Source organism: Phodopus roborovskii, unplaced genomic scaffold (assembly GCF_943737965.1).
Source record: "Phodopus roborovskii unplaced genomic scaffold, PHOROB, whole genome shotgun sequence".
Taxonomy (NCBI): Eukaryota; Metazoa; Chordata; class Mammalia; order Rodentia; family Cricetidae; genus Phodopus; species Phodopus roborovskii.
Genome location: NW_026125543.1, coordinates 1,506,999 through 1,534,890, shown reverse-complemented (window position 1 = coordinate 1,534,890; position 27,892 = coordinate 1,506,999). Strand labels below are relative to the sequence as shown.

At 41.8% G+C, this 27,892-nt stretch overlaps 1 protein-coding gene across 4 annotated transcripts in view; it reads right to left on the bottom strand.

Moving 5' to 3' along the window:
• The window catches only part of Dclk1 (doublecortin like kinase 1), a 275,000-nt gene extending 248,831 nt beyond the window's left edge, over positions 1–26,169 (bottom strand). For all 4 annotated transcript variants that reach the window (XM_051176966.1, XM_051176965.1, XM_051176968.1 and 1 more), the window contains exons 1-3: positions 25,838–26,169; positions 20,947–21,342; positions 11,449–11,795 (exon numbers count right to left, since the gene is read on the bottom strand). In XM_051176966.1, the coding sequence (XP_051032923.1) occupies positions 11,449–11,795; positions 20,947–21,322 (723 nt within the window). In that variant the 5' untranslated portion in view covers positions 21,323–21,342; positions 25,838–26,169. The remainder of the gene's footprint in view (positions 1–11,448; positions 11,796–20,946; positions 21,343–25,837) is intronic.
• Positions 26,170–27,892: the final 1,723 nt, after the last annotated feature.

Genomic DNA, 27,892 nt, shown 5'->3' with positions numbered 1-27,892 from the left:
ATGCCAAGTAGAGTTCTTATTAAAGAAAAAGCAAAGAAAATGGAGCAAAACATGGCCGAGGGTCATCTTGTCCATCAGACTAGGAGTAGTTTTAATTTATCTTAGTATTTTCTCATTTACATGGAAATTCTTATATTGATTACATATTAATATGTGATGGGAAATACTAATTGAAAATCAAATCTCCCATGTATCCTTTTGTTTTCAAGGGCATGATAATTATAACATAGTTTAGATATAAAATTGGGGTTTTTGAAGTTCCATTTAATTTCTGAAACTGTTGGGTTTTTTTGTTTGTTTTTGTTGTTGTTTTGTTTGTTTGGTTGGTTTTTTGTGTGTAATTTGATTGCAAGGATTTAAGCTAATCACAGAAATCTGTCACCACCCATGTTGATGTCCTCAGTTCTGGAAGTTTGAAGTTCCCATTGGGGCAGATACTTTCCTTGACTCTTATTAGCTCCTCACCAGTTTTTAAATCCATCAGTCAGGCCTTCCTTTAGTCATTGAGTGACCAAGGCAATCTCTAGAAGATTTAGGTCAGGTCATCTGACTAAGGTGGTGATATCTTTCTGACAGAATATTGTTCCCTCACAGGACAAAACATCTAGTGGTTCTCAGAATGCTCCCAAATTGCAGATAGATTTTGTTTTGTTTTTTAGTTGTGTTAAGAATGTTTCACAAGTAGGAACTCAAGATAGGATGCAATGGCCACAATGGGCAGCTCACAGTCTGGTTAAACTGCCAGGAAGCATTACATTTGCTAATTGGTCCATGCCATTGGAGCCTGAGGTGACCAAAGTCTTCCCTCCATGGCCATGGGTTCTGTGCACTTTGCTGGACACTGGCAGAAATATGCTAATTCAGTGAATGTAGTCTGGGACAAACTGACCAATTATCCAACATGATGGTTTGAATGAAAATGCCCCACATAGGCTCATGGGGACTGGCACTATTAGGAGGTGTGGCCTTGCGGGAGTAGGTGTAGCCTTGTTGGAGGAAGTGTGTCACTGGAGGTAGGCTTTAAAGTTCCAAATGCTCAAACCAGGCTTGGTGTTTTCTCTCTGTTGCCTGCAGATCTGGATGTGGAACTCTTAGCTTCTTCTCTAGCACCATGTCTGCCAGCATGCTGCCATGCTTCCCACCATAATAACAGACTGAACTTCTGAACTGAAAACCAGTCCCAATTCAATGTTTCTCTTTATAAGAGTTGCCATGGTTGTGGCATCCCTTCATAGCAACAGAACACCAGCTAAGACGTCCAGTCACTGAGACATCAGATCCCTAACTCATCAAAGCTTTTACCAAGTCAGGCCTTAGAGATTCAGAAGCCAGAAGAATACCTTCCTGTCCACATGCCATAAAATCTTAAGGAAGAAACAGGCATAAACTATACCAACACAATGAGGAGTTAAAGTCTATATACAATAGTAGTGAATGAGTCCCAAGAGATAGAGCTGGGAGTTCTCACAGGAAACAAAGAAATAGTCTGTAGGTAAGATGACTTTTCAGTGGAATCTTGAGAGATGAGGGAGTTTTCACTTTCCAGAGCCAAATGGCGGTAGTTCAAAGAAATGTGTTGAATCATTGAAGTGATAATATTCAGTATAGATGTGAGTAGTGACTGACTCACAGAAGATATTCAACAAATGATACAAACAATCTCTCATATAGACTTATAATAAAATAGATGACTAGCACATTGATATCCATAAGGAATACCCTGTACTATCGAAGAAGCAAGTAAAGGAAATAAGATCCAGGTTGCATTGACAATTGACTGACTATAAGTAGATTTTCAAAACACCATCACTGAGAGTCCATCTTAGTAGCTTAGTTACAAAGGGAAACAACACAAAAATGGCTAATTATATGCCTGTAGTATAACCACTGTAATGAGCAGTGACCAGTGACCTTAGGAAATCCTGGAAACAAATGCAGAAAGTAAGAATAGTATATGTAGAGTATGTACCACAGCTCAAGCTATTTCATCAGTGACAATCCCCAAAAGACAAGGTAAATGTTATTATAGCAACTTTAAAGATGAAACAAATCCAAAGAGTTTGATTTTCCAAGGGCCATACCACTGGTGCGTATTAGGGTCAGGATTTGTTCTTCCGGTTTCATTCCAAATATCATGTTCTTGGCATCATTACAGGAATTGTTTCCATGTAAAAAAGACATTTACAAAGGAAGAGAAGATTGGCCATCATTAAAGAGTAATGTTGAATAGTGGATTCCTGTTGTATAGTTCAAACACCATTTTTCTCAAACCAAAAATAACTAAATAATTAAACCCTTGATATTTCAATGTAACTATTGAAGGTAATCAGTAACTGCCATGGTTCATCTTTGTCAAATTAATACAAACCTATTCATACCTGAGGAAAGGGAATCTTTATTAAAGAATTGTCTCCATCAGACTGGTATGCTTATGGGGCATTTTCTTGGTTAACAACTAATGTTGGGGGACCCAGCCCACTGTGGGCAGTACCACCCTTAGGCAGGTAGAACTAGCTTAGTCAAGAAAAGTAGCTTGAGGCTGGGACAGGATCTAAAGCAATACAGAGAAACCCTGCCTCGAAAAACAAACAAACAAAACAAAGAGTAAGGCAGAGAAACCAGTGGGAAGAGTTCCTCTGTGGTCTCTGTTCCAGTTTTTGCCTTGGCTTCTCTTGGTGATGGGCTGTAACCCTTAAGCCAAACAAACCCTTTACTTTCCCAGGTTGCTTTTGGTCAGTGTTTTATTATCTTAGCGACAGAGAAACAAACTAGAAAGCAACCAATCATGATACTAAATTTGTTACATTTCCTTTAACACTTATGACAATTAATAAAGCAGGCATTATCATTATAATAAACATAGGAGATAAAACAATATCATCAGATAGTTAATTGCTCCCACTGGGAGATTGTTTTTCAAGTCTCTCAGGTAGAGGACAGATTTTTGACTCAAATCTAACAGCCTACTAAACCAGTGTATCTCTTCTGTGTCATGTAACTGTTTCTGCCTATACTTAAATAAAATACACAAACATCAAAATTCCTCATCCTAAGCAAATCCAACATACAGGATTTTAAGTTTTAAATAATCAGTAAGTCAGTTGGGGTGGTTTGAATAAAATCCCCCCACCCCAGTATGCCAGTGGGCTGTTTAGGAAGGATTAGGAGGTGTGTCCTTGCTAGAGGAGGCTTATCACTGGAGGTGGCCTTTGAGGTTTCAAAAGCCCACACCAGACACAGTCCTCTCTCTCTCTCTCCCTCTCTCTCTTCCTCTCTCTCTCTCTCTCACTGTGTGTGTATGTGTGTGTGTGTGTGTGTCTGCTCTCTGTCTCTCTGTCTCTCTCTGTCTCTGTCTGTCTCTCTCTCCTGCCCTCTCACCCTCCCTTCCTCTCTTTCTCCCTCTCTCTGTCTACCGCTGGCCCCTCAGGGGATCGCGGAGTAAGCTGTCAGCTAGCTCCAGAGCCTGCCTCCTGCCATGTTTCTTGTTTCCTGCCATGTGATCACAGATTGTAAGCAGACCTCCAATTAAACTATTTCTTTTTTTGACCCGGCATCTCCACAGCACTAGTACAGGGACTGAGATGTCATCATATTGGTCAGCTTTTCAGTACTATAACTAACATTTGAGATAAGCATCTTACAAGGAGAAAAGATTTATTTTGGTTCATGGGCTTAGAAATTCCAATTCATGGTCTATTGGCCCCATTTCTTTTGGTCCTGTGGAAAAGCAACACATCACGACAGAGAGCATGTGGTGTGGTAAACCACCCACTTCATGGCCACCATCCCACTAGGGTCCCCAGTTCCCAACCAGTGGTGAGGCCAGGCCGTGCTATCAGCCACTGTGATGCACAAGTCACCACTACCGGGTAGTCTTAGCGCTCCCTCTGCACCCTTCAGAGGGGCCTTTGGAGAATGGATGTTCAGCTCTGCTTTAGGACCTTCAGAGCTTGTACTTCCTATCCTAGAAAACTGACTTTTGTTGAAACTACTGCTTCTAGAATACACACCACTGTAGGCACTCATCATTGATTACAGCAGGGAGAAGAGGGTGTAGCTCTTCCCAAATTAGAAGAATTAACATCTTCATAAGAACACTTGTAGGACCTAAGTCTTGATTAGCCACCAAACAGACATCATCTAAAATAGCACACCCTATTCTGAACACTTCAATTCTCTAAGTAAAATGTCATAATTATTTTTAAGCTCCCCTTTCTTTGAAATCGGTGAAGATATTCCCATCGACTCCCGGATCCGGTGAGTTGGGAGGATGGCTGGCTGAACATGTGCTTCGAGCTTTTGTCGAAATTTTAAATCTGACATTTGAGAAAGCAAACTAAATTACCAGCATAACTATTTTTTATACTAACTGCAAACAAAGTTAAAATGTGCAGCTCATTTCCCCATATAGATAATAAATCATAATAGCTAAAAACTGTAGATCAGAAAGAAGGATTTAAACATGCCAATGGAAATAAGGGCTATCACAGAAAAGTTATAGATACAGAAAATCTTTTCAGGCTCAATGAATTTTATTTCTTACCTTTTATTTAGAAGCTTTCAATTTTCACATTTTTATCCTTACTGACAGCCAAGGGCAGCTATTTAGTGACATTGATTTCTTCTTATACTAAGAGGAAGGTGTAGTTTATTCTACAAAGACAATTTTTGAAAGATCCTTTATGTTTTTAATTACTCATATTTAACTTACATGTATGAATGTTTGTTTGTAACTGTGTCTATGAGCTATTTGTATGCAGTGACCACAGAGATTAGAAAAAAGGCGTTGGATCCTCTGGAACTGGAGTTACAGATGGTCACAAGCCACCAAACACAGGCCCTCTGCTAGCGCACCTATCTATCTTTCCAGCTCCTACACTCAGTTATCTTTTCTTCAGATTAAAATTAGATATCTAAAACTAATGGTGAAAAAAAGAAAAGGCAATCTTAGGATATGTGCTCCGCTAATTCTTTAGACATGATAAGAGATCAACAAAACAATAAAATGAAACTATTACAACAATATTCTGCAATGAGTTGTGTGCATTAGTCCCTCCCCTCTTTTCCTCCATAACTGTGGAATTTTTCATTTGGTATTTTCAGGCCATGATTGACCTCTTGGGTCACTAAACACATGGAAAAATGAAACAACTGGTAAGGAGGGAGTACTGTGCTTCAGCCAAATGATTCTGAAGATTTTTCACAGAAGAAAGATGATAAATTGCTTGCTCATTCTGTCATGCTTGTGGTAGTATATTTTGCTTTTGCTTAAATACCTATGAGATAAACATGAAGCATCCCTGATTTTTTTCCTCTGCTATCTGAGCATGTTCCAACACTATACATGCCATATAGTCAATGTCTGAAAATAAGCAGATCTACCTGTGTGTTTTCTCTTAAAGACTATCTGGTTTACTGTCGCTGTATTTTGGGGAGGCGGGAGAGTCATTGGAATATGCCTTGCCTATGATCTTCTCTGTACAAATGACCAGCTTGGGCACTTGCTGTTCTTCATAAGGAAGTGTCAATAATCATGACTTTAGAAGATTTACCAACTGTGGGCAGCCAGAATGACATTTCCATAAAAGGATTCAAGAGCTATGCTATGCTTGTATGAAATCTTGTATCTCTGTGGCTTAATAACTTTATAAAGTAATATTTCAAACAACCTCCAAGAGTGACAACTTGGCAAGATGAGTGAATAGCCAACACTGAGAATGCAAGACAGAAAAGGTGGCTCTCAGGCTCTCAGATTCTGGGAACATCTGTGAAATGTGGAGAAAGGGGATGCGACTTCAGCTTTAGTTTGCAGATGTCCTTTCTGCATTCTGGAAGGCCCGATAAATAAAGCACTACCAAAAATAGGGTTCGGCAAATATTTCTGTGAATTCTGCAGCCACAACAGCTGATAGCTTGATGACATGAAGAGTAGTCATCCCAAAGCTGGTGGAGTGCAGTGTGGGAAGAGAAAGGTTTTAGCTCAGCAGTTGTGAATGCTTCTGTTCATGAGCTACCATGGCCATCTTAGCCAACTTCAGCTTCCTATAGACACTTTAGGCAGTGAGGCATTTCCAATATGTTGACTTTCTTAGTTCCATCTAAAAATATCTCAGCAAAAAATGTGCCAGAGGCTTAGTGAACTCTGAGGCAAGGGCTTAATACAGCGCTGGGAGGCAGCAATTTAGGAGGCCACATGGTAGCAAGAACTCATGAGAACAGAGTGTGGACTATGCCCTTCAGTGTCTGTTTCCTATGGGTAACAGTAAACAGTGGGCACAGTTTTCAGTTTCTGCTGAACCGCAGCATCAGCTGTTGCCATCCACAACACATCTGTGTGCTTCCTGAAGGTGATAGTGAAATCATTCCAGTTTGTAATTGTCCTCACTCCTTCCTGTGCAGCTACCGAGAGCACTCAAGCATTCCTTTTTATAAACAGTTCTATTTCTTCAATGCAAAAATACTGTCTTTTGATGTTTCTTTAAGTATTTTCCATTCTGTTTATGGATTTGATGCAGACCTGAGTAAGCAATTAAAATTAAATAAATAAAAATATGGGGTACCAGTCAATGAGAAGTTAGCTTAGTTGGTTAGAGGGTGGTGCTAATAAAAATTTGTGCAAATCATCATAAGGCTGGTTCCCGATGCAGCATATAGACAGATGGTCATGCCATCATGTACTAAATGTGCTGACTAGTTTGGTATCAACTTGACATAATCTAGAGTCATTTTGAGAGAAAAACAGTTAAGAAAATTTCTCCACCAGATTGCCCTGTGGGCAAGCCTGTAGTGCATTTCTTTGATTAATGCCTGCAGTGGGAGGGCCCAGCCCCAGCTCACTGTATGTTATACCACACCTGGGCAAGTGGTCCTGGAGTGTGCAAGAAAGCAAGCCATGAGAACCAAGTCCGTAAGGAGCGTTCCTCTGTCACCTATGTTTCTGTTCTTTCTCTGGATTCCTATCTTGAGTTGCTGCTCTGGCCTGCCTCAGTAATGGTATTGTACATGGCAAGAGTAAAATAAAACCTTTCTCCCACATGCAGCTTTTGGCCATGGTCATCACAGCAATAGAAACCGAACTAAGTTACAGAGGTAAGACGCCATTCCCTACCCTGAGTGTCACTCCATAGGAAGGCTTGGAGAACCCAGCTGTTTCTTGGAGGCTTCACATAACAACCTGTGTCTGCCAGAACTATCCAAACACTCTACTTGAAGGAACTATTTTTGGGGCAGATTTTCCTTTTGAACTGAAATGATTCAAGACTCCTGGGGTCCATGAAGAAGGGCTTTATTTTTTTGCTACTGAGAATTCAAGAAAAACTTCTTTATGTTCTTGACTCTCTCATCTAATTCTTCTGCACATAAAAATATGCTTCTAAAATTACACCCAACTTCAATAGTCAGAATAGCTACAGTGGATATGAGATATCATCTGTCTTGACTATGTATCTACCTATCTATCTGTCCTTCCATCCCTCCATCCCTCCCTATTCTGAAAACATTCAAATGAGAGTCCTTGGTGAAAATGCTTCATGATAGTTTAGATCTTGAACATCCTCCACAGGCCTCATTCATAATGGCTTGTTTCCCAGGCTGGTGCTATGAGAGGTGGTTGAACCATTAAGAGGTAGACTACTGTGTGTTATTTTGATTGTGTTCTAATAAATAAAGCTTGTTTGGAGTCAGAGGGTGGAGCTAACCATAGAAGTTTGGAGGACTGTAGAGAGGATACAGGAAGTAATAAGGCGGGGCAAGGAAGAGATCTCAGTCCTTTTGGATGAAGGAACTAAAGATATAGGGAGCTACTAGTGGCTTTCCCTGTTCTCTGATCTTTCAGCTTCTTACCCCAATATCTGACTCCTGATTTTGTATTGATAAAGGTTAACTAGGTTAATTCTTCAGTAGACCTTCATGGAAGCCTGGTATTGCAGATACATCCTAGAAGAGGGATGAGGATCCTTTGTGGCCTCTTTCTCACTTTCTTTCATTTCCTAGATGTCAGATGAATGGCTTTGCTCACTTGCCGGGGAGTTTCTACCATAGAATGCTACCTTGCTACTGGACAGAGGAATGGGTAACCTTGTCATGGATTAACACCTGCAGACCTAGGAATCAAAGTACTTTTCTCTTTGGGATTCTCAGTGGGGTGATGGAATGCTGCCTGTTCCTATTCCATTCAAATTTTTTCTCAATAAATTCACAGGTGTTCTTTATTTATTAATTTGTTTTTTACATTCCAATCCCAGCTATACCTTCCTCCTCTCTTCCCACTCCCCATACTCCCCCACAACTTCCCATCTGCTCCTCAGAGACAGTAAGGCCTCTCCTTGGAAGTCTACTAAGTCTGTCCTATCATCTCATTGAGGCAGAACCAAGGTACCTCTCCACTCCCCCCCCCACTCCCTGTGTCTAGGCTGAGCAAGGTATCTCTATAGAATGGGCTCCACTAAGTCAGTTTGTGCATTAGTGTTAGATCTTGGACCCACTGCCAGTAGCTTCATATATTGTCCCAGTCACACCACTGTCACCTATATTAAGGGGGTCTAGTTCAGTCTTATGCAGGTTCCCCATTTGTCAGACCTGAGTCAGTGATCTCTCACTAGCTCCAGTCAGCTGATTCTGTGGGTTTCTCCATCATGGCCTTGAGCCCTTTGTTCATATTATTGCTCCTCCCTCACTTTGATTGCACTCTGGGAGCTTGACCCATTGGTTAGTTGTGGATTTCTGCATCTGCTTCCATCTGTTTCTGGAAGAGGGTTCTAGCTTCTCTGGGGTTGTGGATTGTAGGCTGGGTATCTTTTACTTTATGACTGGTATCTACTTATGAGTGAGTGCATACTACATTTCTCTTTCTAGTTTTGGATTACCTTAGTCAATATGTTTTTGTTGTTGTTCTGTCCATTTCCCTTCAAATTTTAGAATGTCATTGTTTCTTATAGCTGAGTAGTATTCCATTGTGTAAATATACCACATTTTCTTTATCCATTCTTCAAATGAGGGTCATCTAGGTGTTTCCAAGATCTGGCTATTATGAATAATGTTCACAGGTATTCTTGACCTGATCTTCCCTGACAGGAATCACCATAACAAGCCTTGGAGTGTCACTGGCTCAAATTCCAACTCCATGTTAGTTTTAATCATGTTTTTAAAAACACATTTAACAAATTATGTCTTTGTATGCTTCTCCTTTTAGTAAGAACAATAATCCAACTATTGTAGGATTAAACATGCTCACACATGCCATAGGCTTAGATTAATGCTTAACAAACCTATTATCATTATTATACTCCAACAGTTCTGTCCATACACTGTCATAGTTGAAGCCATAAGCACTCTACAATCCAGGAAGTCACATGTTTTCAAAAATCACCTGTTGAAAAGCCAAGATTTGAATACTAATCTTTGGCTACTAAGCACTGGATTATTTCCAATTACACTGAATTGTTCACATCAATTATTTACATTATTCCATAGTGAACATAGCCATTGTGAAATGTTGGTATTAGGCAAATTCAGAAAAGAAGAAATAATAGAGAGCATTATATTGAATTGAGGAGAAAGTCAATGATTAGTTGATACAAGTATTAACTAAAGTAGTGGCCCCTGACTCCATGATTTAGCATATAGCAATTTTGAATACCTCAAATTCTAAATGAGAAAGAGCAGAAGAGGAGGAGGAAAGGAGGAAGATGAGGAACACTCATAAATAATTCAATTTTTGAGTTAATTAAATTAACATAAATTAACACACAATGTAAGAGGTTTCATTATAGCTCTCTCATCCACACTTTGTTCTCATTCATTCCCCTCTCCCACTGTCTGCCTGTGTCCGGTGTCACCCACCCATTGCTGGTCATCTTTCTCTACCCACAGAGTGCCCCCATTCTGCTTTCATATGCATGTATTTTATTTTTTGTCTTAAATTTTTACTTTTTTCTGAAACAGGTAATGCCCATCTTGAAGGAAACCAGCTCAGGAAAATGCAGACTTACAAGGTAGTTACACAGCCTAAGGTGAAATTAGATGTCTAAATATGATATTCATCTCCTTGTTGTCACCATAATTCACAAGCCCATGCTGGACTTGCTGGCCACTGATTAAAAAAAAATAACATTTAGGCCTCTTAGTTCTCAAAGGTGGAGAATATTACCCCTGCGAATCCTTATCCACATGCAATTTTTATGAGACAAACAGAAGATGGTCAATACTCACAGACAACTGGCACAATCCTTCCTTCCTTCCTAATGAATTTTAATACGTTAGGACATTTAAATGCATCCCTGGGGGAGTGATTCTTCATGACTGACATTCTTTATAGTATTAGCATCTATCTATTCTCATTCATAAACTTTGGCTGTGTTTGCCTTTAGGAACTTTCATGAGAGTTCTATTTAGTATAAGTCTCTTCGTTATGAATGTAGTATAGGTCTTAAGACAAGCTAAACATGCAAATCCTTCAAATTACTCTCGATTTATAAAAAGTCATACGGAAAAAAAATAAAAACTACAATTCAGGGATGGTTTCTAAGGAGGAAAGATGATTTAAAGGTAAAGAGGCCTCTGGAAGGTTGACCATGCACCAGTGGGTAGTCCCATACCCTTGCATGTATGAGCAGAACAAACTGGATTCAGTGAGTTACTACAAAAAAAAAAAAAAAAAATAGAGGGCACAAAATTGGAAGGAAGTGAAGAGGTGGGGTGGTTTGGGGAGGTATTAGGGGAAGTAGTAGGAGATAATATATTGCATGAAATTCTTACATATGAATACAAATATTTTTCAAAAACAAATGTTTTGAGCAAAAGTACTAATGCTTAAACAGTCATCAAGAACAAGCAAGCACTGTTCATTTCCAAAAGAGTAGAAACATGTGAGCATATGAACCAGTATGAACTTTCCCAGTAGTTCCCAACTGACAAGCCTTCTTGGATTCGCCTAGGTGGAAATGTGCCCTTCCATAGCTATAGATTTTAAAGTCTCTACAGCTCCATTGAATCTGATTAATGACTATTTCTGAGACACAGGATCACAAATTGTGATTTAGCTCAACAAATGCTTGTCTGTTTTTCTCTTTCAGCTTCGGCTTCTCTCAGAGTCTTAATCATCTTTGAGGCTCTAACAGGCCTTCAAGGTCACAGGACTAATTTGAAATCAGTAGACAGAACAGCACTATTATGCTAAGCAAATAATTACAGAAATAATAAAAATGATGATTTTCTCTTCAAAGATAGCCTTTCTCCCCCCTTTTGATTATTTTCTTTATTATGATGATCAATCTATCTGATACCAACAGTCAACTAGTCTCAGATCAACAAGTGTTAGTGAACTAGGTGATCCAGTGTCTTCAACACCAACAAAGCATGTGATTGAGGTCACCACTGTACGCCAGGCACAGCCCCCCAATTTCCTGGCTCCTGCCCTTAAAATCAGGGTTCCCTGAGCTCCACCCTTACCTGTTTCCCATCCAGAGTGTACAGGCGCTTCACCACACCAGAGTCCAGCTTGATGGCATCGGTAATGTCAGTGAGAACCTGCTCGAAGGAATGAGCGGTCTTCTTGTTCAGCAGGATCCTGACAGCCTTCCGTGGCTTCACCCCACTTCTGATGATAGTGACCAGCTTGGGTCGAATGAAATCCTTATTCTCCCGAACCTCTGAGGGTCCCCCCTTGGCAGTGGCCAGTGAAGACACTGCCCGGGAGGCTGAGGTGGTCTTGACATTCACGGACCAGTTGGGGTTCACATTCTTGGTGTACTCCAACTTCTTAAATGGCTCAATAGAGCCGCAGACATAGCTTTCCCCTGAGGAAGAGAGGAATGATTTCACAGTCACACCTCATGGAATCCATTTCCTTCACCATACTCAGTCTTTTATTTCTCCCTTTCTATGTAGAGGCAAGAATTGCCTATGACTTTCACATAATGGAAGAACTATTGAGAATTAATTTAAAATACTATTTCCCACTTCCAATATTTTTTTTTTTTTTTTGATGCAGACTAGCTTATTGAGAAGGAAAACAAAAACAAAACCTAAAACACTATTTCTCTCACTTTGGTTGATGGTAGAAATACCAATATGCATGAATTGGCTTCTGAGGAAAATAAGAACCAAAATTCAAAATTGAGATTATTTGTTGATATTTACTGGCATTTAAATTTTCAGCGAACTTTAAAATTAGAAGCACTTACATCTGGTACCTGAGGTAATTGGCAAACTAAAAACATATCAGTATGCGGCTTCTTAAAATAGGTAATATGTAAGTTTAACGAATGTATAATACAAAAATTCTGGTTAGCCAGGTAAAACTATAAAATCTAGCAAAGGTAATCGCCCTTATTTCCTGTTGTCTATGTCATGCTGCCAGAGCTACACACACAAGGAAGTCAGTCCAAACTTGCTTATAGGTTAAAAGGTAGAGAGTGACTAGCTTAAAAGCTGTAGCCGCACACATGCCCTGTAATATCATAAAATGCTTATTAATCAATGAGTCAAGAATGTGCTAATGAAAACTGTCTGCAAATATATAGATTATTCACAAAAGAGTACAACACAGGTGCTGGGAGACAGCAAATTGTGAAATAACTGATTCTAAATACCTATTTCACAGGGTAAGGCAGAAACACTTTAAAATTAAACATTTTATCACAACACTCCCACCTCACCCCCACACCTTATTAGTAAGCCTTTGTAATCAGAAAGGTGACTGCAAGAAAAGCGGCCCAGGCCTCATCTAGCACAATCTACTTACTGTTATCTAAGTCCTACTTTTAAACTAATAATGCAAGCATGCAATGCCACAGAATTAAGCAGCTACATAAAAATAACCCAGCCCCAACTGGGAGCTTCAAAAATAAAGTGACAGTCGAATATGTGTCTTAGTTTGCCTCATATTGCCGAGGTTAAACACTAACCAAAAGAAACTTGGGGAGAACATGTTTATTTCAGCTTAAAGCTTATAGTACATCAAGAAGGGAAGTCAGAGCAGGAACCCAAGGCAGGATCCTGGAGGCAGGAACTGATGCAGAGGCTATGGAGGAGTGCTGTTTACTGGCTTGCTCTCCATGGTTTGCTCGGCCTGCTTTCTTATAGATCCCAGGATCACCTGTTCAAGGGTGACACTGCCCACTGTGGTCTGAGTTCTCCTATATCAATCATTAATTTAAAAAAATGTCCCCACAGACTTGATATGGGCAATCTAAATGGTGGCATTTTCTCAATTGAAAGTTCCCACTTCTCAGATGACCCTAGCTTGTGACTAAATAAATAAATAATAAAAACAAACAAAAAACAAACAAACAAAAAACTAACCAGCACAATTTGCGTGCCAATATTTATTTTGCTAAGGATTTCAAATGATCCTTTCTAACAAACATGTTTATTGCTTACCACAAAAAGCTGCAAAATTAAAAATTTATCCACCCCTCTTCATTGACAGAGACTGGTTGATCCCAGGTATATTTTCCTCAGTATTTAAGTAGATATCATACATACATAAGCATGTGCTTGCATATGTGCATGTCCATATGCATGTGCATGTATGATGCTGTTACAGGAGTGTTTTTCAAAGTTTGTTAAAGGATTATGATCTCATCGGTAGGATGGGCTATATGAAAATTCAGACTGGAAACTGTGCTGTGTACACATGTGACCTTGGACCAGTCCCTTAGATTTCAGGGTGGTGGTTGCTCAGTGAAACTCCACTGAGCTTTTAGAAAGCCTGGTAATTCAGCTTAGTACACACACAACAAAGAGGCCTGGGTTCAATTCCATCCTTAATACCCACCCTCCTCCAGTAGACAGTGGACATGAAAGTATCACAAATACATAGTTGTTCTAAAAGTGATCAGAGGCAGCTCTACTCTTAACCAAGCAGTAGGCTTGAAAGGACAATTTAGAACAGTAAGTTAGCCATAGACCAGAGCATGTTCTAGTGCAAGCCATCTCACCAGTAATCTGAACCACAGCCTAAGAGTCCAATACTGTTTGCCTGTCACTGTAGGTCACATTGAGGCACAATGACCTAGGTAGGTCAATGACTAGTAAGGATGAAATCAAGATTCAAACAGTAATTGGTCTTACTCCAGAGCCCATGCTCTTACCCATGATTCAGTGTGTGTGTGTGTGTGTGTGTGTGTGTGTGTGTGTGTGTAAGACACCTGTCTGAGCTGAGATAGAAGCTGTACTTGTTAGATTTGTGATTGTTTGTTTGTCAACTTGACACAAGCTAGAGCTGTCTGGGGAGGTGAACCTTGATGGAGAAAATGCCTCCATCAGACTGGCCTTCCAGAAAGTCTGTAAGGAGGCTTTCTGATTGAAGACTGGTGGGAGAGGGCTCACCCCCTTGTAGGTGATGTCACCTCAGGCAGATGGTCCTGGGTAACAATAGAAACCAAACTGAGTAAACCAGAGGAACAAGTTAGAAAGCAGAATTCCTCTGTGGCCTCTGCTTCAATTCCTGTCTCCAGGTTCTGTCCTTGAGTTCCTAACTTGACTTCCCTCCATGATGGAATACAAGATGTCAACTGAAATAATACACCCCACACACACACACTGTTTGCTTATCACAGAGCAAGGAAAGCAACTGAGAGAGAAGAAAACAGGGACTACAGTTAGGTTGTAGAAAGATGAGGTAGTTTTGCTTTTCTTTTTTCATTGTTCAAAAATTTTCTGCAGGAAGTAGTTTGGAAAGAACGACACCCAAATTCCCAAATATTGCCTATAAATGTTTGTTTTCATTTAAATGGACTTTGTTATATAAAATAAATAAATAAATAAAATAAAAAATTCTACAATGTTTGTTGTAGAAGTATGTATTTCTCTTTCAGTCCTAAAAATGGATGATATTGTAATTCCACAGTATTAAAGTCTTGGAAGCTTTCACATAGCAGAAGAAAGGAGAGAATTCATTGAAGAAATGTCTCAGTCAGAGCGAACAAGGCTTAGTATCATCTTGGATTTGAAAGGTAAGAGAGGGAGAAGTCACAGGTGACATTAAATTAGGTGCATCTTCAATCTAACCAATAGTGGGGAGGCTACCTTAAATGCCCTTCCCCAATGATGAGATTGATGACTACCTTATGTGCCATCCTAGAGCCTTTGTCCTATAGCTGATGGAAGCAGAAGCAGACACCCACAGCCAAACACTGAGCCGAACTCCTGGAATCCAGTTGCAGAGAGGGAGGAGTGATGAGTAAAGGGGTCAAGACCAGACTGGAGAAATCCACAGAATCTGCTGACCTGAACAAGGGGGAGCTCATGGCCCCCAGTCTGATAGCTGGGAAACTAGCATAGGACTGACCCAGACCCCCTAAATGTGGGTGTTAGTTAGGAGGGATGGGCAGTCTATGGGGCCTCTGGTAGTGGATCAGTATGTATCCCTAGTATATGAATGGACTTTGGGAGCCCATTCCACATAGAGGGATACTCCCTCAACCTAGACATGTGGAGGAGGGCCTAGGCCGTGCTCCAAAGATATGACAGACTGTGAAGATCCCCCTTGGAAGGCTTCATCCTCCCTGGGCAGCAGAAAGAGAATGGAATAGGGGGCCTATGGGGGGTAGGGGAGAAGGGGAGGGAGATGGAACTGGGATTGATGTATAAAACAAGCTTGTTTCCAATTTAAATTTAAAAAAAGAAAAAATAGGTGAATCTTATTACATTCAGGCATTTATGCCAGAGTTCCATGGGTATTTATTTCTGGAGGTTCTAGAAGGTGGCAGTCCAAGATCAAGACTGATGGATTAACAGGGCCCTTTCCTGGCAGATGGCACCGTCCTGCTGTGTCTTCATGGGAGGGAATGGGCAAGGCAGTTCTCATAGGTCTCTTTTTTCAAGCATGTAATTCAATTTGTGAGTCCAGCCTCATGATCTAGTCACAAAGTTTTTGTCTATTAATGCCATCACATCAATGGTTATGTTTCAGCATAAGACCTTTTGGAGTTTGCAAATAGTAGCAACCTAGCAGGTAATGACATCACCCAGAAAGGTCTGTAAGAGAAGAGAAACAGATTGTGGACAAAGGGGATTTCACATTGACACTGCTGAGTTGGACGAGACTAGGGGTTCATTTTAATTGAATACATTCAGTCAGCCAAAGTACAGAAGAGAAGTCTGGCCTGAGGAGACAGGTCATTATTTAGTAGTGGCCTTAAAATAATGGGAGCTGATCAGATCCCAGAAAATGATCCAAATATAGGAGAATGGAGGGAAGGCACCATGTCTAAAGTGTGGCAGGTAAAGAAGGAAACAGAAATTACCACAGCAGTAAACATTACAGTTCTACTGATAAATGCCCAGATGTGTAAGTAGCAGCTGAAGGAGAGACATGTCTACAGTTCTCCTACAACATTTATCCATAGTCAAGAGAGACACGGTAATTTCAGAATAAAGAATTTCCTAAAGTTGCTGACTCTGAGTAAGGCATGTGGACAGAATATTTCTCTGAAATGACACCCCCAGAATGATGTTGAGTTACTTCTGTGGAATCTCTATACCAAATGGTTAATACCAAATCAACCATTAGACCAACACAGAGGAGCATTCTGCAGGCTAATGAAACAGTATTCAAAAATCTCAAACCCTCAAGGGCTGCCATTACTCAGCAGAAGCAACAGAGACATGACAGCTAAATGCAATGTCTGTTTGCATAACAGCAATAAAATCCCCAAACTCCACAGGAAAACTGAGGGAACTCAGTTGCTGTGCTATGTTGCTCCATCCATGACTTCTTGGCCTCAGAGCTCACAGCATATGCCATAAATTGAAAGATTAGCATATTTGATTATATAGATTTTTTTTAATCTCAATTTTGTACCTAGAGCATGTAAAAGACATTAGTTAGTCCATGAGGCCAGTTATTGGTACTGTATTTCTGACTGTGCAGCCCAAACAAATTTGTCATCATCCATTATTAGAAAGCCTTCCTACCCTTTGCTGATTTCTGCTTCTTTTTCTAGCCCTGGCAGGACCTTCTCACCTGGTCATGTGACCATCTAACCCCCCTTATCTGTTCTTTGTCAGGCTGAGATACTCCCATCACCAAGTCTCTTCTGCTTCAGCAGCCAATCATGACACAGATTATATAGATTTTTTTGTGTAAATCTACATGACAAAAGACATAATCAACAAGGTCACTATGTTAAGATGAATATGGAAAAATCACTTTAAAACAAAAGAATAATATTTTTTAAAAAGAAGGATAGATTCTATGCCACTAAAGATGATTCCAACGTGGCAATGTTCCAATGTGGCAGAAAAATGATAAAGGATACAAAGCAAAAAAGCATAGAAAAATATATAAATGTCCTTTTAGACACATGAGATAATGAAAATTAAAACCATAAAAGATAGAAGAGGGAAGAATCCTGCCATATCTCTCTCCTGAGCGTCTGAAGGATTTAGGTGTGATAGTCTGATTTCTCCACAACAGCTGTATCCCCAAAGTAGACTCAAAATGGCTCAAAACTGGGGAAGAAGGTCACACCCCAGGTGAGTCACTGCCAAAACAGGGCTGCAGTATGGCTGTCCTCAGTGAACATCGTGGCTTGTGAAAACACATCAAGACCATTTTGAAAGCATATCCTTGGGAATGCCACCTTCAATACACTCTCAAGTACACATGTGTACACACGTGTCACCATCACATTTTAATATAGATGCAGACACACATTCACTTTTTACATAGTCTGAGGTCAGAATCACTCTATCAGTGTGTCTTCAGTACACTTACTCATAATGATCAGAGTCTAATAATAAGACAGTGTATCCATACGATTTATAAATAAAGCCCACATTTGTCATAGCTACTTGGAATTCTTAGCCTAAGATCAAGTAAGAAAGAACAAACCTTAAAAAAAAAAATGAAAGCCAAACACACTCATATCACTATACTGACTAAAGGGATTAAAATTAAAACTCTAACTTTGTCACACTGAGAGGGGAAGTACAAAGCTGATAGCTGATATCGTGAACTGATGTTTGTATAAATTAGTTTGTGAAGTGAAGGATGTGGGCCTAAGGAGGATGATGCAGCATTTTTCATTTTAATGGGCTAAGCAAAAAGTAATAGACCAAAAAAAAAAAAAAAAAAGCAAATATCAATGCACACTAATTGTCAGTATTATGAATAAAAAGTGTTTTTAACTGAAAATTCAAAAACATATGTAGACTCACACATCACACTAAAGATATCATTCAACCAGGAAAAAAAGGTATATTTTTTTAAAAAGCTAAAACAATTTTAAACATTATAATATTATATCTGCAGTTAATTTATATTTCTTAGAGGAAAACTATTGAGAGAAAATCAAAACATAACTTTGGGAGCTGTAAAGACATCTCAGTGGCTAAGAGTACTGGCTGCTCTTTCAGAGGACCCAGGTTCTATTCGCAGCAACCACATGGCATCTCACAACCAGCTGAAACGCCAGGTTCAGGGTATTCAATACCCTCTTTTGTTCTCTTCAAGCACTGCCCACACATGCTGCACATCTATATATGCAGACAAAACACTCACACATTTAAAATAAATAAATATTTTCAAAAGATGACTATTTCTGAGATCATCAGTGTCCATTTTTAGAATTAAATGCATAGTAAAAACATTTCAAGAAAAATTGTTTCCCAAGAATAGTAGAAGAAAAATATTCTTTCATTGAGTTCATTGAGATCAACTCCCAGGCACAGGAATAGGCAGTCTCTAGGTAGATTTGTACTAGAATGTCTGCCTTCCCAGTACACCAGAAGAAAATTAACACAATGAAACAAGCACAGAATGCCTTTTGGAGGAGCAAAAGTCACAGCATAATGCATCTTAGTGCCTGCCTTCCCAAATTCAATCCTACCTCTAATGGGCAATGTCATTCTATAAATATGTTTCTCATACTGGTTAATGAATAAAGCACTGTTGGCCAATAGGAAAGCAAGAGAGGAGGGACTAGGAGACAAGGAGGAAATAGGAAGGAGGTCAAGATGGAGGGTCTGGAGAGAACAGAACGGCTGGCCCCTGTTCTCCGGTAAGAAGACCATGTAAAAATACGTAGATTAACAGAAATGGGTTAATACTTAAGACAGAGTTAGCCCATAAGAAACTAGTACCTGGCCAACAGCATTATAGCTAATACAGAGTCTCTGTGTGTTAATTGGGGCTGGCGCGGTGGCAGGACAAGACCAGCGGCAGGAGGAAAAACCCAACTCCTTATGTACCTCTACCATTTCCTGCTGTGTGGTGTGGCCTCTCAGACTCACTGTGCAAACCACAAGGTCTTACACACTCAAGAGGGCTCTAACTAGGGCTGGACACATGCTTAGTAATTTCAACCATCATAACTGTCTTCAAACAAGACAAACACAGCTCAGAGCAGGTGCTGTATTATGGTAAAATAAACAGGAGAGTGAGGAGAGATGGTGGTGACCAGCCATTGCTAGGAAGGAAGTACCATCATCAACCACTTCCTATGGCCACCCTAGGACAGAGTGAGGCATCAATTCCCTAGCTACCTGAGTCCGTTGCTAAGATCTGAGCACATTTTTCTACAGCACCATTACCCCTCACAGGATGTGTTGGTGACAGGTCAGATACTGGACCCATTTGATCTTCTACAGAGAGTTTGGACAACACTGCCAAACATTTTACTTTCCCTTATATTTTCCAAGGTCATACAAAGGACATGGCACAAAAATCAAAGTTGACACAGAGAGATTTCATGTCAGTCTTCCCCTTTAATTTGCTGGAAGTACCGACAACCTCTGAATAAAAGGAAAAAAGCCAAGGCTACAGGCGTCTTGGCAGAGTGACAAGCCACCAAAGAGATGTGAATTCCAGAAAAGTAAACACACACAGCTCAAGCTGCTCACACACCAGCTAGAGTCCAGTCATACTGCGCCTGGACTGGCACTCCTGCCGAGGGACCAGGGCAAGGCAGGGATCACACATTGCTCCCAGCTACAGAGGAAGACAAGGGGGCTCTGCCTGTATGCAGCCATGTGGCTGCAAGCCTGGACTCCAGTCAAGCAGGATGGAATGCTCCCTGCTACCTCCACAAGCTGGGGACCCAGCTGGACAGCGGGACCTGGCCAAATACTGCTGGAAGAAAGATGAATTCAGAGTGACAGTAGGCTGTCTTTGGTCTGATGGTGCCACCTACTCCATCCTCCTCTTCAAAACTTAAGCTCAGAAAGAGCTCTCCAAAGGAATCGTAGGGATGTGCAGTACCAGTTATTGTACCCAAAGTTAGTGAAGTTGGTTATGATTTCTACAGCAATGAATGATATCATGCTGTGTTCTAACAATGGTGAGCCAAGCCTCATTCTTGAAATCAAACTGTCCTATTTGCACATTAAGTGTCCACAACAGAGTATCTGTTAGAATGAAGTGGATTTTAAAATAATATAAACATACTAATTTCTTCTTGTTCTCAAATGTCAGAGGAAGATAATAACCCTCCCCAGGAGTTGTCCAGTGGAAAGCTTTATTAGAAGACCCTATGTTTGGTCCTGTGATCACCACTAGCTTATCATATAAGCACAGACATACCATTTGAGTTTTCTGGGTCTCGGGTCCCCAGTGATAAAATAAATGGGCTTCATATCTTTCCAAGGTCCCCTTCCACTCTAAAATTTCATAGCCTTTCTTCAAGGCCTTTTGAGCATCATGATCCAAAAGCTCTAGAAACACCCCTGCACTATACAAATGAAGACACAGACATGAGCTTTAAAGGTTAACAGGACATGGATTTGAGAAAGCAGGATGCTTTGGGATTTGACACTTTTTCTTTCTGCCTGTCATTATTAGGGACTACCTGGGTAATTATCATTCATTTTCTACTCATTTTTACAGAACAGGAAACTTAAGTATGTTAAACTGTAAGAGGCTACTAGCCATGGGCTAACAGACAAGTGACCTTCAGTGGCCTCAGTTGCCTGCAGCATCCCCAGAGGTCCTCAGAGGCTCACCTTCCACCAGCTGGTCCAGACTGGAGATCTTCTTAAGTCCATCGATGGTGTAGATGGTTCTCACCCCCTGGGGCAAATTCACATTATCCGAGAGAGTTCGGGTCAAATCAGCCAGCAGGGCCTCAAAGGATCGGAAGCGGTCTGGGGAGATGGCATACACAATCCCTTTGAAGTAGCGGTCACCATTTCTGTAGAAGCGAACCTTCTTGGCTTTCTTCTCGGAGCTGAGCGTCTGCAGCGTGCGGGTGCGGTAGAAGCTGCAGTGGGCACTATGTGTGGGACTGGGTAGACCGTTCACCCGGGACCCCCTGCTATACCTCTGCGCCTTGTCCCGCTCATCAAAATGCTCCAACTCCATATCTCTGCCGAACGACATGACTGGTTTGTGTGTGGAACCTGCAAACCCGAGAAAGAGACACAAGACCCAGTTACCTGAAGATCATTGGTTGGGAGGCTCTGAGAGCAGCTGGGAGGAAACATTGCAGTGACTGGTGATGTATTTGGGTTGTGGAGTGGGAGAAAAAGAGGAGGAGGATAAGCAAGGAATAGAAAAAACAGATCTCAGTGGTAACAGCCTATTACTCAACCACCGTTTGGTTATACACACTCCCACTGCTGTCTGCCTATCATCCCTCAGGCTGCAGTCACAGTCTCTCAAGGTGTCACCTGCATATTTATAAGTAGAGATGCACTGAGGCCTGGGATATTTCCTCTTATATTTCTCCAAGTAATACAGTTGAGAGCTACTTCAACTAGGGACATTCTCCCCCACTCCCATACCCTATAAGGCTCATGTGAGCTGTGCCCAGGCAGTGAGCTTTCAAATACTAAGCAGGGTGGGGAAATGAAGGGGATCAAATTTAGTGGCCAGACTGCAGGAGTTTTAATCAGTGTGTGCTCCCTATGGCCAGGTGGAGAAGACATTTAATCAATCTGGAGGTTCTAGTTCCTTTTAAGAAAGACTCTGAACAAAACATGTGTCCCATTTGCTAAAAAGTGACTTCACCTCAACCCCTTTGCTTGTTCTTAGTACTAGAATGGGCTAAAAGGGGAAGAGGACAAAAAAGAGGGTGAGAGAAGAGGAGGAGGTGGGGGAAGACAAGAGGAAAGAGAAGAGAAGGAGGGAAAGGAGATAGAAGAGAAAGTGAAAGATGGCCTTATTTGGCAGCAATGTTCCCTGTCCAGCTAAGGGTCACTCTATCTCTCTGGTTAAGGAAGCCAAGGCTTCATTGCAGCTGTTGAACGTACTTGACGCAGTATTAACTATATAACCTGACAAATCTACCTGACTGGCACAAGTAAAAACTCAGTTAGAAGCGGGAACAAGAATAGTAAGAATAGTACCTATTTCATCATTCATATTAGCTACTAAAACATGCAAAGCTTGCATGTGATGAGCATTGATTTATTTACATAAGGTATGCTTTCTATTCCACAGAGATAAGTAGTGGAAACAGAGCCATCCCCTACCCGCTCTTGCAAGGCAGGCACCTGGTTGCCATACCATGAGCCTCTGGAAAAGAGCTCTGCACTGAAGAAGTCCCCATTCTGCTTTCTAGGAGGCCCTACTGTCAACAAGCTTTATGGGATAAAGCCATTCTTGCTAGAAGTTAACTGATAAAGAATTGTCCTCCTTGCAGGCAGATTGGTGTTTGGACCCCACAATCTGGAGAGTGGAAAAGCCTCAGTCAAAAGGATACATTTTTAATGATAAAATTCCAGGTACACTGAAATAGTATATTAAATGAGATTGAAGTATGAAGGAACAACCAAGCTCTCTCTTGTACGTCCTAAGTCACTGATGGGAAGTTTCTCCTAACTCAACAAAACTACAGTGTGCTCTTGTGGCTATTTTTCACATTCAGCAAACTGACCCCTGAGCCATTCAGAGTGAATTTACATAAAAGCTCATGTATCAGCTCAGTAAGTGAATTTAAAATTTGTGATGGGCCATCGTCAGCTACATAGGAAGTTGGAGGTCAACCTGGGCTATATGAGTTCCTGTCTCAAAAAAAACTCTAAACTAATTAGTTAGTTGATTAACTAAAACTTACAGTAAGAAAATGCATACACAAAATCATAGCTAGAGAATTTGCAGTCTAGAAATGAAGTAAAAGAAAACAATATTGGTATCCAGGATGCAATGAGCCTAAGAATCAGCAACCAGCTAGTTAATTGCTAAAGTGACAAACAAAAACCTCTCCTAAAAACACACTCCTAAAAGCAGTCAGTTAGTCTCATCAAAGCTAGATCTGGAAAACTGGATTTACCCAGTCTCCAAGTTACAATTGAAGGAACTGGCTTTATCATGATTCCAAAGTAGGTGCTCTAGGCCCAGTCCCATGGGAAACATGAGTTTTGAAGCTATCACACCTGTCTATCTCAGTGACTTTGTGCAGGAACCCTTGTGTTGTGAAGGCTACTGAGAGGGTTTGGGGCACAAAGGGGACACAGTATGCTTAAAACCCTCAGTTCAAGTTCAGTGCATCTTTCCTTCAAACAGAAAAGCTGCCTCTCATGTTTCAAATAATCAATCATAATCTAATTTTGCATCTTTATTAAAACTACCAGCTGTAAAGTGGTTTGTTGATTTTGAAATAAATAACTTCAAAACAGTCACCACTGGGACCAATCCTGTAGGTGTTAGCTGCATAACAGAACCAAAATTCTATTCTGATATTGGTACTGGCTTCTACTTTGTCCATATATTTGTTAAGTAATTTGTCTTCACAAAGGTATGTGGGTTGAGGATGAGGAGTTGAGGAAAATGGGGGAGAGGGAGGAGGAAGAAAGGGAGGGGAGGAGGCGGGGAAGAGGGAGAGGGGTTGGAGGAGCCTGCTATGTTGAGCCCACTTAGTAAGCTTCAGAACTTCCTAAGTAACAAAGGCTGAGGTGGCTTTTGATTGGGTTTGTCTCCTTTTAAAAGGTATTGGCCATTCTTGCATTCCTAGAGGCTTCTTCCCAAATAGATATAAACAAAAGGACATAAACAGGGGCCTAGCAAAGGGTGACACAGTGATGTGACCAGAGACAGTGAAAATCAAATTCTAAGGGTCTTCAGCAGTTCACGGTTGCCAAGAAGTGTTGGCAATTGTTTGAGCTGGGAATGCTTTTGAGAACAAGAATCCAAACCACGTGAAAAAAAATCTAAAGCAGAGTTCGTTTGGTTTAATCATGGGTTCATACAGGACAGGGATGACCTCTCCAGCTTCCCATCAGTGAGCAGGAAGGGAAGGTGCAGAACTCTACTCAAAGTGCAATTGCTGTCAAGGCCACAGCTTTCCCTAAGTGAAGGTCAAAGCCAGCCTTACATACTTGAGTCTTCTGGTAGTCATGTGTGGTGTGAAAACAGGTGCTCTCTCCTTGCCTTCGCTGGCTCAGCTTTCAGAGACTTAGTCATACATGTGAACTAAGAACTCCAGGAGAAAATTCGAACTTCCTGTAGAGGCTGTTTCTAGAACACACTGGACCAGCGTTCACAGACTATGGGTGGCTAGAGGTCTCATGATACATGCATACTGACACCAGTAAGGTACTTACAAACCTCAGCCACAGACACCACAAATCATGGGTGGAGAAGAATGTGAACATTTCCTATAAATATCACAAAGCTAGAAAAACACCATTGTTCTTTGTGGTATTTCTCTCCATTCTGAGGAATAAATATATACTTATACATACATACATACATACATACATACATACATACATATTCACCTTTCTTTCTGTGAATGAGGTACCATTTCAGCAATTTAGAAACACACACACATACACACGCACGAATATAGCATAAACCCTAGCTATCACATCTGGAGATGCAAGGCATATTTCAGCAGTCTGATTAGGACTCGGGTGAATGGAGATGCATGGAATAAAAGACACACGCATGTATCTTCTGAGTGCGTGCACCACCCCAAGTAAGCATCTTTTAAATTTTCCTGCACATGACCTCTCTTGAAATCCCTCATAACCTGCATTCATGCAACATTAGATACCTAAAATGCTGCCCTACTTTCCTGTCTCATTGAAAAGAGATATATTAGGTACAGTCACGACACGTTTTTTGCGGAACACCCTGCAGTGTGGCAGCAGAGAGTCTGTCTGCACAGTAACCTGGGCACACATTCACAGGTGCACTCAGTGTGGGAGCCGGTTTGAATGAAACCTTCTTGTTGCTTCTCTCACCCACAAGCATTTCCTTGCCAGATCCAGCGGTGATGCCTCCCAAAACCTGGTTTTCAAAAGCTGCCTCTTTTGTGGGGCAATGCGGTGCGGTGTGTGTGCCCACCCCACCCCCCCAGGAGGAAAATGTCTTTTCCTCTCTGCATGCTTTTAGCACTGCAGGTACTAATTTGTACACGAGGCTGCCTGGCTGTCCCCAGAGGAACTTGAGACCATGCATAAAGGTACTTGAATGCCACACTGCAGCCCTCATCACCAGGCACATGCCACTCTCCTGGGCACTCGGGATCTCACAAGGCATGCACACAATAAGAATCCAGGCCCAGCCACTCCTTCCTAGCCCACTTGGTCCTAGCTCCAGCAGCCAGTCCTGACAATGACAAGCACCTCTCCCAATTCCTCTGCCCCAGCTCTCCATCTCCAACAACAAGGCTATGGAAAGCCTGGCGGGCTCAGCTTGCCAAACTCCCTATTTAAAGCCGGGTGGCACCAGACAAAAGAGGCAGGATCCAGCAGCCCCGAGGCCGCGGACACACAACGTCCCCGGGCCGGTCCAGACTGGCTAGCCCTAGGCAGCCGCCTTTCGAGGAACGGCGGGCGGGGCGGCTGCCGCCCAGTGGGATCCACCCTGGCCGGGGCCACCAAGGCTGCGGGCAGATGGCACCGCGAGGCCTGCCCGCTCCTTCCCCAGCCCAGGCAAAGCACGCACCGGTCGCGGGTGGTTGGATTGTCTGTGGCTGGCTGCTGGAGCTGTCCTCGCCGGGCTGGGCGCGGCTGGGGCTGAGGAGCACGGGCGTCTGGGTTGCAGCCGCTAGTGCACGGATGCGCCTGGGCTGGTCCTCATTGAAATGCGGTTCTCTGCTCAGCCTCACTCCAGCCTCTCTCCCGAGGAGGGCGGTGGCGCGCAAGCTTTTCTTGTGTCTCACTCGCTCTCACGCCCTCCCTTCTCCCTCCTTCTCCTGCTCCGCCCTCCGCCCTCCTTGGCAGGGCGCACCCACCCACCGTAGCTGCGTCCAGGGTCCTCCTCCCTCCTTCAGCCAGGCTCTTGGATGGAATGATCTTAGTGATCAGGCTTGCCTGAACACCCCCACCCCCCGAAGCCTGCCGCGCGTGGCTAGAAGGATTGCCAGAGGATGGGGGTGGAGGGGTTGATTGGATGGTGGCCGAGGGGACTGAGAAATATGGGCAGAGATGGGTCTGAGCCAGCACTTGCACAAGACAGAGGGAGGACCCAAAATTGAGGTTACCTACCTCAAAGGAGGATTCCCCCACCACCACCACCACACACACACATGCACACTTGTATCTTCTAGTATGGAATCGTGGTCTGATACACCCCAGGATTAGAGGAGCAGTGGGGTAGCCCCTCAAAACTGCTTTTCCTGACCTCTCCCTGGGTACCAGATCTAGATCATTCAAGCTAAGCGTTGTGATGTAACTAACCCTCAGTACTCCTACTTGAGAAGCCCTACATCCCACTCATCATCTGCAATGGACCCCAAAACATGATTCACAGTTGAGCCTGTGACCTCCTGCTGAGGGCTTTATTTCACAATAAGCCTTTGATAACTTAAGGGTCATACTTTACTCTCGGAGGCCTCTTGGCTGCCAAGGCTGGCAGTCTGTCAGGGTGGAAAGCCCCAAAAGCTTACACAAGCCTTCCCTCCCAAGACAAGAATGTTCTCAGAGCCCAGATGTCCACAGCTTCCTCGGAATAAAAGTATCCTTTGGAGCCAAGTCCAGGCATTGGAAGTCCATCCCGGGTATCTCTGGTTCAGTATACAGCCTGGTCATTAAGTCAAACAAAACAATGGCAACAACAACAATAACAAATATCTAATGGTTCTCTACCTTTCTAAATCTGTGACCATTTAACACAGTTCCTCATGTTGTGATGACCTCCAACTATAAAATTGATTCATTACCACTTCATAAATATAATTTTGTTACTGTAACTAGTTGTAAATATCTGTGTTTTCTGATGGTCTCATGCAATCCTGGTAAAAAGGTCGTTTGAGCCCCCCAAAATGGAGTCATGACCACCATATTGAGAACTGCTAGCCAATACATAGACATATGCCAATATACATATTTGTCTTTCTGATTCTGCAGGTTCAATTGAAAATTCAAAATTATTTTATCTCCTGTCCACTAAGCCCAGTTATGTATTTTACTCTTAATCATTGCTAAAAGTTATTCTGATATATGTACCAAGTATTATGCTCATGCTAATTACCCTTTGTTAGAAAATGCAGCTAAATGAGATGCATGCTACATATTCAACAAGTGATGGGACATTTACTTTTGAGCTATTTAATAGGCCAGGGACAAGCTCGAAATAAACCCACCAAATTAACTAGATGCCAAAAGTACCACACTCAGCTTCTTTAAATTCGGGTGCAAAATTCAGCCTCCAGGGGTAATTGACAGAAGAGATTGACAGAAACCAAGTCTGTTTTATTGAGACTGGAAACCAGGTCTCTATTTAGCTTGCCAGTAACAAATCTCGAGTGATTTCTGCCAAGAGCCCAACTCTGCAGTTTGGTGCCCTCCATCACCGATACCATGGACCCGTTGCTGGGTCATTTCATAGTCTAAATGATTTACTTAATTTAATTCTATGTGTATGAACGTTTGCCTGCATATATGTATATACATATATGCATTCCACATGTGTGCAGTGGCCTTGGAGGCCAGAAGAGGATGTCCTATCCCCTGGAACTGGAGTTACAAGTGGTTTCGAGCCACTGTGTGGATGCAGGGC